This window comes from Syzygium oleosum, unplaced genomic scaffold (assembly GCF_021117445.2).
Source record: "Syzygium oleosum isolate NSW1041296 unplaced genomic scaffold, Sole_v2.1 Sole_v2.15, whole genome shotgun sequence".
NCBI classification, from domain to species: Eukaryota; Viridiplantae; Streptophyta; class Magnoliopsida; order Myrtales; family Myrtaceae; genus Syzygium; species Syzygium oleosum.
Genome location: NW_026607499.1, coordinates 833,505 through 845,448, shown reverse-complemented (window position 1 = coordinate 845,448; position 11,944 = coordinate 833,505). Strand labels below are relative to the sequence as shown.

General features: G+C 39.9%; 1 protein-coding gene across 5 annotated transcripts; it reads left to right on the top strand.

Annotated features, from left to right (window-relative positions):
* The first annotated feature begins 400 nt into the window (after window positions 1–400).
* LOC115687173 (probable helicase CHR10) lies at window positions 401–11,821 on the top strand. 5 transcript variants are annotated; one of them, XM_030612648.2, is made up of 17 exons: window positions 401–646; window positions 751–758; window positions 1,280–1,358; window positions 1,460–1,620; window positions 1,731–1,862; window positions 2,459–2,639; window positions 3,824–3,959; window positions 4,078–4,195; window positions 5,660–5,749; window positions 6,799–6,906; window positions 6,982–7,185; window positions 8,358–8,483; window positions 8,552–9,207; window positions 10,016–10,161; window positions 10,791–10,967; window positions 11,231–11,345; window positions 11,426–11,821. In XM_030612648.2, the coding sequence occupies exons 1-17, from the start codon at window positions 463–465 to the stop codon at window positions 11,448–11,450; spliced, it is 2,646 nt and encodes an 881-aa protein (XP_030468508.2). In that variant the 5' UTR covers window positions 401–462; the 3' UTR covers window positions 11,451–11,821. The 5 variants fall into 5 exon arrangements, with proteins under 5 accessions (XP_030468508.2, XP_056174231.1, XP_056174233.1 ...); XM_056318256.1 differs by having other exon boundaries at window positions 536–646; window positions 751–849; XM_056318257.1 differs by lacking the exon at window positions 751–758 and having other exon boundaries at window positions 607–646.
* The last annotated feature ends 123 nt before the right edge of the window (window positions 11,822–11,944 follow it).

The following is an 11,944-nucleotide window of genomic DNA, read 5'->3' as shown; positions in this document are numbered from 1 at the left end:
TGAGGTTGGCCATGTATGCGGGAACGGTTGCGTCACTTATGATTTGAAATTTGAATTTGTGGACAAGCGGGTCATCCAAAATTGCCCACTCTGCCTACACCAACGCCGTTACTTGTCTTGCCCAAAAACCGTCGGACTGGCGCTTAACACCGTCAAGACACGTGGCGAGCTTACATTGGTTGGCTAATGTCACACGGTATTGGGGAGCACCCGACCCGATAGTTTCTCTTTCTGAACATCTACCTACTCCAATTGGAGTGGAGATATCTGGCGTCCACGTGGACAGCCGAGGAGACATCTCGGCGCCACGTCAGCAAATCTCGAGCGAGGGCAAATTGGGGAAAATAGCACGCCGGTCATTCGACGGCCCGTCACCGGCCTCGCCCCCTCTGCTCCTAACTTCCCCCTCCAAGCTCTTGTTCAAAAGAAGCACACAACTACGCAAAAAAGGGAGCGAAGAACATGAGGTACGAGCAGAGGCTCGAAGCGGCCGCGGGCGTCGCGCTCGCGGCGGACGCGGCCGCCGCCGCCGGCGCGCCGATCGGCGGTCCGGAGCTCGGGATTCGGGCGACCTTGAAGCCTCACCAGGCGGACGGGGTCGCGTGGCTGATAAGGAGGTACAACCTCGGCGTCAACGTCATTCTCGGTTAGTGCTCGCTCTTTCGTTTTGAACTCGCGCTTTAGCTGTGTCATAGTCGATGGAAAACGCGGAAGAACCGACTCTGACGATTGGAATTTCTGGTGTCGCAGGAGATGAGGTATGGTGTTTTTTCGTTTCCCTTTTCCACTCTGCGCTGAATTTGGGAGCTCATTGTTTCACCTCTCGACAGCCAAGCGTTTTCCTTAGGAGTATGTATTTGCGATTTGTTTCAATATTCGTTTCGTTTTTCTTTTTCTTTTTGTTGATAGAAGCTGCTAGTTAGCCCGATACATTGTAGAGGGGCAAGTGCTACGGACTTTGTAGTTAGGACTTCAGTCACGGTGAGAATAATTGGGAAAGCTAGCTACCTTGTTCTGAGTTACAATAATCTGGGCACATGTCTGTTTCTTTCTTTCGGACTCACTATGTGGAGTTTATCGAATCGAGGGTACTTTAACGCCGCCCTACTCTATATGATGTCCCTCAAGCGGCAAAAACTTCATCTTTTATTTGCTCATATTGGATGCGCTCAATTGGGCTTGCAAAGACACTAGTAATTGGTCGCTGCTCGTGCATCTTAAGGACTTCCTTATCTTCACGTCTGTGCCTTTTAAGCTAATCTAACTTAGTTGTTCGCAGATGGGATTAGGAAAGACATTGCAGGCTATTTCATTGTTGAGCTATTTGAAGGTTTCTCGAGTGTCATCCGGGCCATTTTGTGAGTTGGAAAGAGTTTGCTTTGATATGATTCTAAACTAGTTCCTTATTTCTGTTAGTAGCCTGATTATCCTTCTTGTTCTGTTCTTTGTTGTGCCTTAGTGGTGTTATGTCCTCTTAGCGTGACTGACGGCTGGGTGTCAGAGATAGTCAATTTTGCCCCCAACTTGAAGGTTCTTAGGTATGTTGGCGAGAAAGAAAGCCGTCGCAGTCTGCGTAGAATGATGTATGATCACGTGGAACGGCATCATTCATCAACTGATGTGAGTTTATTGAAGCAGAACAAGAATAATTCACTTTAATTCTTCTGGTCTTAACTTAAATGTGTTGCTGACTGTTGGTGGACAACTGTTTGGGTGAAATCTGTTTGCAGGCTTTATCTCTACCATTTGATGTACTATTGACCACATATGACATTGCATTGATGGATCAGGAGTTTCTTTCCCAAATACCCTGGCAATACGCGATAGTTGATGAGGCTCAGCGTCTTAAGAATCCTTCAAGTGTATGTCCTTGCATACGAGAAATTTGTAAGATTATCTGCGAGCACCTGATCACGAGCATGGCAGCCTTCTCTAGGCTCGAAAGGTCAAATGGGTGGGTTTGGGAAAAGGTCATACACATAAAAGATTTGCCATGCCCAATGGCGTGATTGAGACCTGCCTAGTCCAAATATCAGTATGCGATTTTGCTATTGTGGACGGGCTTGGGTGACGAAGTTAGAGGTCCCACCTTCCTGCCCATTTGAGCTGGTCTACTGCATAGACATTGTATTGCATATTTTTGTGCTGAGTGTTGCTTGACACTTCATATAGTAGATTTGGTAACTCTACTTTCCTTCACTATGGGTCAAGTTATAACTCCATACTAGTCAAACTGAATAAGTTCTTGGAGATGCACTTTTTTCATGTGGATAGTGGCAATCTTTAGCCAATATCTTTGTAATTCTTCATCTAAGCTTTTGTCTATATTTACCATATGAAGAGATGTAGCTTTTCCCTGCATTATCATTCTCATTTTTTGTGCTTTCGAAACTGTGGAGATAATCATTTTCCATGTGTTATTATTACCAGAAGCATCTAAATGCTAAAAACTTTGTAGGTGCTCTATCAGGTCCTCATGGACCGATTTATTATTCCAAGGCGATTATTGATGACGGGCACTCCCATTCAGAACAACCTCACTGAACTATGGGCATTGATGCATTTTTGTTTGCCTTTAGTCTTTGGTACGCTGGAGGAGTTTCTTTCTACATTTAAGGAGGCCGCAGATCCTTCATCAGGTTATCTATACTTATGCGTGAAAGTTGATTTACTTTTGGTTTTGCTTCTTCCTAAAATGATGTTTCCTTGTAGGTGGTCTTCCAAACTTTGATCTATTCACATCTATGCCTCATTTTTAGCCTAAGAGGGAGGGGGAAAAGTGGAAGTCCCTTTCTAAATTGTTTAATCATTTGAATTGTACTTTCCAAGTGCTGGTTAAGCCTTCTTAACTAATCATTGGAAAATGCTTATTGCATAGATATCTCAAGTGAATGGTCATACTGAAAATCAGACCAATATAAAGTTTAACGATGAAAGGTTGATAGTGGAAGCTACCAAACTCTAGTAGCCTTTTTTGATGTAAAATGAAAATTTGTTCAGACATTCACTGCACTTTTGGATGTTTCAGTAAGTAACTCCATATACTCTAATGGTGGTGACTTGAAAGTACTCTTTATGTTAGTGAGAAGAGTCTTGTTAGGGCTTTTAGTGTTCAACTCTTGTTAGGGCTTTTAGTGTAATGATCCAATGTGGCAACTTTAGAGGTTGTGACATCACCTAACTCTGTTAGAAACCTGACGGAGGTGGGACAATTAGACTATTTTCACTAGTACACAAAGTATAAGGAGTAAAATCACGAAAATTCAAAAGTAGGGGTGACTTACCGATAAATCATGTTTCAGAGTATTCGACATATTATTTGGAATGTATCTTATAGCAATGAATGCGTAGAGACTTCTAGGACCCCCCTTATTGAAGTAGTTTCAATCATCTTTGACATTGTGTACTGCAACTAGGATAAGGGTTTATTTTTGTCTTAGTTTAGAAGAGCTGTGGCTATGATATGTTGTAATGAATGGAAGAGTTAAATACACAAAGTTGAACTTACTATTGTAGGCTGTAGCAGCCTGCTATTAGACAGTGAGCTCTTGGTACTGAAAAAATTCTTGCTAGAAATGGTAACTCTAGCTTTTCCTCGAAAGAGGAAATGCCTTCATAATCAAGTCCATGACAGGTGAGTATAGTTTAACCAAAAAAGTAGTCATTTTTATTTTTCTCTTTAGTTGGTACAAAAACTTGATTTAGCTTGATTTAACCTTAATTGTCTTCTGTCTTTCTTTCCCTCCTCACTTTGATTTGCAAACGTACCGTTACTATAGCTACCGAGGTGATCATTTGAATTGTTCTACTTGGTCTTGTGCAGTTCATGATGAAACCGAGGTCAGTAAGCAGGTCAGAAGTTTGAGACGTATATTGAGAGCATTTATGCTACGCCGAACTAAATCTAAACTTATTGAGGGTGGGACATTGGTGCTGCCTCCTCTTACTGAGATAACAGTGTAGGTTGTCTAGCTGGGGTTAGCAGAATTTAAAATCTGATATGCTTGTATTCTTTTTCGATAAAGTAATTAATCCTGGGATGTACTAAAAGGTTGCTATGATACATTCTTTTGATAGAATGGCTCCAATGGTTGACTTGCAAAAAAAGGTGTACTTGTCAATACTGAAGAAAGAGCTCCCAAAACTTCTTGCACTCTCTTCTGGAGCTTCCAGTACTCAATCCTTGCAGAATATCGTAAGAGTGAATCTACCGATTTTTTCAAGATGGAAGTTGCTATTTACCTTTCAAACTGTGCTGAACACAGAGATGCTTTACTTTCTATGATCATGGATGTTCCGCTGTTCTGATTACTATTAGGATAATATTGTTGAACATTTAGTTGGAAAGTCGAAAGGAGACATTGGGGTGTTAGCCAATAGCAGGACGAGTTCGGATTGGCAAATATAGAACCTCAATCATAAGCAGAATTGCCCACTCTTGAACCCATGCCAGACTCAGCTCCTGTGTCCAACGTGGGAACTGAAGCTCAACTTGAGGTGATAGATTCTGGTCAGCAGTTGTTGCTGGCCAATTAACCATATTCAGATCCTTTTCTTGAACAAGGAGAGCCTAATAATTTATCCTAATTACAGAAAAATCGTACGATATTTGTAACTTGGTCCAAAGCTTGACCATATACCCTAAGCCCTTATCAAGAGTTAAATGGGTCGAAAAAGTGCAGAGGCCTAGGCTGCTGTCATCCCTAAAAGGAGATGGCTACGGCTTGTAAAACTTGTAAAACTATGCTTCTAGACAGAATGAAAGCCATTAGCCTTTGGTTTAGGAATGAAAGAAGCATTGGCAGGTTTCTCCTCACTGTTAATTCCATTTTTGGGAGACTATTGTCTCTCCCACAAACACTAAGATGGATTCTCTTTTGGCCGATGTCCTTATTAATTGAGATAAAAAAAGAAGACATTTGGGAGTATTGTCATCTACCTTTTTGTATAGTACCATCAGGCTGTTATATAAATTGTCAATGTTAATAGTTCGATATTCTGGCTGTAAATTAGGTCCGGTATCTCTTTTGGTTAACAATGGAAGAGGAAACCTGTTGTTCCTGTAATTTGTTCACAACCAAAGTACACTATCCAGTTCGTAGTCTGAAAATTAACACTACTGTGTTCTTTTATTCTTTAAGATCGATAAGACTAATACGACCTATGGGCATACTTGTGTGAGCTCTTTCTGTATATGCATTTTGACTCCTTTGTTGCCCTATAGTCCTATCTTTTAACTATAGAAAGAAAAGATCGAGTTGATGGAAATAGCAATGTGTCACCAAAATATGGATAACAAGCATTTAAACTGTGGAAGCAGTGAGCACATGCCTTACATGCACTGGCTGGAGAAAAATGTTTTCAGTCATATGAGATCATTTGAGGCGGTTGATTGTCTCAAAAGCTCTGTGGTGCTTGGCCATTCCTGAATTTAATCATAGACTAGAGAATTTCCCATTATCCCACACAAATGATATCTAATATCTTGTGGTGTCATAGTTGGAGTTCTAGGTCGATCGTATTCCTCTTGCTGTTGTAAGGCTATAGTCGATATGTTTTATATTTCCACTATGGGGCCAAAGTTACCGACTATATTTGATGTGTCAAATTTGCTGAAGTTATTCCTCTTTGTATTTCTCATTTTCTTGCTTGTCTGTAGGTAATGCAGTTGCGAAAAACCTGCAGCCACCCATATCTATTCCCAGGTATTGAACCTGAACCATATGAAGAAGGTGAACATCTGGTTGAGGTAGGATCACTTCTAAGCAGATTTCTTAAATTCCGTTCGCTGAAAACAGAAATTTGTTCTGTGGATGGCAGATATGTAACATCGGTAGTAGATTTTTACTATTCATGGTAAGTAAAAAGTGATAAAAAATGTGTTAATCTGGTCAACGATTTGTAAGTTACTAGTGAATTAGCAATTTTACCATCGACAAACCAACAGTAGATTACCACTTATTTTTAGGTTTTACAAGTGGGCGCGTAACCGTTTGTAAATTACCAACGAATGACAATTATACCTTCTAAAACACAATAGTGGATTATCACTTATTTTTAGATTCAGTGTGGGCGCATAACTGTTTGTAAGTTACCAAGGAAATATCAAGTTCACTATCCACAAACCCAATGGTAGAGTGCTAGTTAGTTTTATAGTTTACAAGTAGGCGCATAACTGTTTGAAAGTTATCAATGAAAAAGCAATTTATCAACAAATCCAATAGTAGATTGCCACTTATTTTAGATTTTACAAATGGGCGCTTACCTGTTTCTAATTTACCAAAGAAATTACAATTTTACCATCCACAAAAACAATAGTAGATTACCGTTTACCGCTATGATTTAGTTTTGAGTTGTGAATGTATAACATAGTTGGTAAGTTTCTAGAACATTGATTGTCATTAATCTTTGACATTGTTAGTAAAGTATGTCTATATGCCTAACCAATAGGTAGTAGGTTGCACAATCTTATCATTATTACTAGAAATTAAGAATGGTATTACAAATTTATTACTGACAGGAACGTTGTTCTGATTGGGCCAAATCGAAATTTTAGACGCTTCCTCATTTTTATTTGCCCAGAAAAGTTCTCTGCAGAGGTTGGGTCCCTTGTAGTTGGAAGGCTCAAGGAAGGAGGAAAAGAAACGAGGAATTATTTGCTTTCTTAAGCTGTTGAGTCTGGACTGAGCTATAATGTGGAACTGTCTACTTAAGTTGGCTTCCATGAGTAGATTCAAGCTTTGTCTGAACTATCCCTAGTTCTAATCAATTTCCTTTTGTCTCTACTTTCATAATTAGGCTAGTGGTAAACTGATAATATTGGATCAACTCCTCCGCAAGCTACATAGTTCTGGCCACCGTGTTCTTCTTTTTGCCCAGATGACCCGCACGCTTGACATTCTACAGGTTCTGATCCTCCTGATTCTGATTTGTCATATACAGCATCTGTTTAGCTAAGAGTATTTTTCAAATGCAATACAGGATTATCTGGAGCTGCGGAGATATTCTTATGAGCGTCTTGATGGATCAATTCGTGCTCAAGAACGTTTTGCTGCAATTAGAAGCTTTAGCCAACAATCAATAAAAGAAGATTGCAACTCTGGACCTAATCAAAATGGTGCATTTGTTTTCATGATATCCACAAGAGCTGGTGGAGTTGGCTTAAATCTGGTAGCTGCTGATACGGTGAGTATCTCATTAAAAAGCTAATCGGTCTGCTTTTTCCTTCCAGTAATATGGGATGAAACATATGCTCTCCAGCCTGTATGTCATGGCTAACAATTACCTCGAAAGTCGTGCTTGGGTTTGGCTATCTTCTTGTCTAAGTCGGGCCCATTCAAGGCTTCTACCCAGTCATTTAAACATTTGGTTGAACATTGGTTTTCGGTAGCCACAAAGGACTCACATACATATTTGAATACACATTCTGTGGGACAACACTAGTTGGGAATCAAACTTAGTGGTGATATGTATCAAGGCTGCTTGTTGAATGTAAAGGAGCATGTGCGACATTGTGATGACAACAAAGAATAGAGCATAGACCACAACCATGATAGTCTCTCTATTGCAGTATGACACTGCTTGAATCTGAGAGACTGTAAAGTATTTGGTTTTACATTTATCTGGTCATGATTTGAGTATACCATGGCAGAGGCGGACTGCTGACTTTTCAAGCCAAAAATGAGCTGGGCAGCGATAGTTTCATCCTTCCTTTACTTGGGAAGTTTTTTCTAGAATTTTTGCAAAGGAAAATATAATACATATATTGGTAAAGTTCTGAGAGGAAAGTCGGTAGAAGTTGACGTCAGATTGTGTGTTCTCTATAAATATTTTAATCTGAAAAATTATAAGTTGGAGGCAATGATTATGAAGAAAAAACTTGACACTGGTGATGATGGATGTGATGCTATCACAGAAAATAATTTTAGGCTAGCCATTTAGGAGAAAGTTCGAGTTATGATTTGATGATCAGGAAAAACTCTGTGAGACCACGTCCAAGTTATTCAAAAGATTAAGTTGTTTGGTGAGGCGGGGTTAAATTATATCTAAAAGCCCCATCTGTCTGTGTGTGAACTGGAATTTGGCCTAACACTAAAGCAAAGCAAATGAGATATTGAGGGACCCAGAGAGTTCTGAACACGGAATGTTCTGCTTTGATACCATATAGAAATCAAGAGATTGAGACTGAATAGGTGACGTTTTTTGCGGCACCATGTGCTTAATTTGTAATTACAATATATGGTCACCTTCATGCGTGATACTGTAAACTAAATATGAACTTGTACCGATGATTACAAGTACTCCTAGTAGTGGCCGTTCTATCAAATTGATCTTTGCTAGTTTAATTTTTTGAATAGGTTATATTTTTCGAGCAAGATTGGAATCCCCAGGTGGACAAGCAGGCTCTGCAGCGAGCTCACCGGATAGGTCAAATAAGTCATGTGTTATCCATAAACTTGGTCACGGCACGTACAGTTGAAGAGGTAAGACTTAAGGCTTTGATGCGAGCACTGACGATCTGTACTTACTATAAAGTTTTCATCAATGAAAGGTCATCATGAGGAGAGCACAGAGAAAAATGCTCCTCAGCCAAAATGTCATAGGAGATGGTTCTACAGAGAAAGGAGATGAAAGTGAAGCTGTTGAAACTGGTGATTTTCGTTCCATCATATATGGGCTGCAAATGTTTGATCCTACTGAGATTAATGGAAAGTCGGGTGAATCAAAGCTGTCTCAAGTGAATGCTGTGGCTGAAAAGATAATTGCAATGCGCCATGAATTGGGCAAGGATGAGAGGAAATTTGAGGTAGATCCTGCCAATGTATCAGACACTGGCGAACTTATTGCGGAAAGAAGTTCTGCTTCTGTTGCTTTTGATCCTGGTTTTGATGAGTCTTCTTATCTTTCATGGGTTGAAAAATTTAAGGACGCATCACAGGCTAGTATCGAACAGAATGAGCTTTTGAAGCCCAGGAGGGTCTTAGAGCCTGAGGATAGGCGTTTAAGTATCGAGGATGCAAAGAAGAAGGCAGAGGGAAAAAAGTTGTTAAAGTGGGAATCCCTTGGATATAATTCATCATCTGTCAAGGAACCTATTTTGCCAGTCGACAGCGACATATCATCGGATTTGGGTTCTCTCAATTTTGTTTATGGGGATTGCACACAACCATCTAAAGTTTGTCCTTCTGAAAATACCATCATATTCAGGTTAGATATTTGATTTGGAGTTCTACATTTATCCAATTTGTTTTAAATATGATATTACATATGAATCGTTTGAATTGTTGTAAGTGGGCCCTCCTCCTCATATTTTCTCAACTTCTCCCTCTTATTTTCAATAAAAATTTATATAAAAGCCCAGAATAATTCATAATGTGCTTTAGGATTCATTGCAATAAGGAATGTGTAATTTCACGTAAGAATTGGATTAGCTCTAAATTATTTTTCCTTGAATTTTTAATTATGTAAGGTTACTATTCTGTACATTTGTTACTATCTATTGCAATCAAGAATTCACAGTAAATGAGATAATGTCAATTTTTGTCTCGAATGCATTTCCTTGTTGAAATTAATTCAGAGTGCATTCCCAATTTTTAAAGAGCACTGTAATTGTCTCATTGAGCTTGGCGCAGTCTCACTCAGGTTCACAATTCAATTGCCCATTTTATTGGAGTGACCATCTTATTTGTGTTTCATATTCCTTTTTCAGAGGAAAGCAGATTCCTCAAAAGTTGAAGCTCCAACCTTGTCCAATTCGCTTTGAGATTCACTTTCTGAAACACCCTCAGAAAACCTCTCACATGAGCTAAAGCACAATTTTCAGTGAAACACATGAGAAGTGCAGGGATTGTAATCTTAGTTATCTTCCTGAAAAAAAGGGTGCTCTACCAATTATAGAGCCTCTCACGTCTCCAATCTCCATATGCCATACCTCGCCGATGTTTATTCTGATAGTTGAGGATGTCATGCTTCAAATAGACAATTTCGTAATGGTTGAATCACTTATTTCTGGCAGTTGCATCGACAACTCTGGGACATGGGGCCATGGGGGGATGTTTGATGCATTGGCGAAACTTTCCTCAGATATTCCTGTGGCATATGAACGTGCTGCCGAATTTGGGGACCTGCATCTTGGTGATCTTCATCTCATAAAGATTGATGGTTAGCCATTTTAGATCTCGGTTCTCTTCTAGAATACCTAGCTTAGTACATAATATGCTGTTGTCTGAGCAGAAAGGAAAATTGAATGGTCTTCAGTTATGTCATATGAGGTGTTTGAAAGTCTTGTTAGTGCAATGAATATGTCGTTTTAGATATTTTGGTGCTATAAGCATTCATTCATGAATTATGGATACTTCTTTGTTTGTCTTGAGCTTATCCCATAACTTTGCAGAGTTTACATAAGTCTTAGATACAGTCATTTCCTCGTACTAAAACTTTTTGGATTGAATCCTTTAATTTAACAGTCACTTCCTCCACCTAAAATTTTTTGGGTTGAGTTCTTTAACATGGTATCAACGTCAAATTTCAATTCCCTATGTTCTGTGTGTGAATACTTGTTTATCTTATTTGTTGCATTCTATTCTAGTGTGTTCTTTAACTAAGTTTTGTCAGGTTTGCATGTGAGAGTGGTTGTTAATGTCATCCCATTTCTTGTTTACGGGGGTTATCCTGGCCTTATATGTACACAAATTCTTCCCGATTAAGAGTATGGTTTTGGGACTTATCCTTAACTGTCATGAGACTTTGAGTTTCCTTTCTGTTTCATATAGCTTTGTTTTGCTGAATAGGGTGCACTGCAGACATACAACGTGAGCAGAATGTGAGTGATGATCATACTGAATGGGTGGCTTTAGCTGTTGTACAATCGTATAACCCAAGGCGTAAGGTTCCCCGAAGCAACATCTCTTTGCCTGAGTTGGAACGTTGCCTCTCAAAGGCATCGTATTCAGCTTCTCAGAATTCTGGTAATGCTTCTGTTCATTGGTTGGGTGCTTTATAAGATGATAACATATGATCCTTCTGCTTCATCCTTCTCCACACATCTTAATTTCATATGCAACAGTACTTTTACACTGAAAGCATCTCCTGGTTTTGTTTTAAGATCAATCCTTGCTCTTCGCAGAGCACACTGACAAGTGTGTTGACGTTGTCGTGGAATTGAGAACTTTCTGCATTAAAATTCCGAATTTTTTTGCTCATCCTCTCTCTCTCTCTCTCTCTCCAAAAGCTTCAATTCACATGCCGCGTGTTGGCTATCAAGATGGATCAGATCGCTCAGAATGGTACACCGTGGAACGCCTTCTTCGGAAATATGCCGCCATCTTTGGCATAAAGATATTTGTGTATGTCCTAGCCTTCCCTCCCCCTCTCCCCCTCCCTCTCTCTCTCTCTCTCTCTCAACCAATTCTACCTTTCTGGACAGGTACTATTATCGACGTCAGTCATGACACCGGTTGCTGTCATTGACCCCATAACATTGCTGAAAGCGACGGTTTCCCACAGTTTCTCACACTGGAGTTGTGATGGTCGAATCAAATTATAGATCCTCATCGTAACCTCTGATGTCATGCTTGCTGCTTACAGCAATTATCGGCGTTGGTCCCCAGATGATGGAGGTGAGCGGATTTGGTGCTCTGGTTTAACCTGTGGGAGAGCCTTCTCTGGTCCTTTGTATGTTTATGCTGGGAAATGGTCATGTATTTATTTGTTATCTCCACTCTTTTGCAAACAAGGAAGCTGCCAGAATTTGCCATGTGAATAGATTGTGCCACTTTCTTTCTCCCTAAGTCAGCAATGATTTTCGTTTGCTTGGATAGAATTGAGCTAGTGATAATGGTCTGTGATGGTCCGTGATGGTCCGTGAATGTCACTGATGCCACTGAATCACCTATTCATTGCCTAGGTCCATACTCTTCTGTCCGACATAAGGCTCAAGATGTGC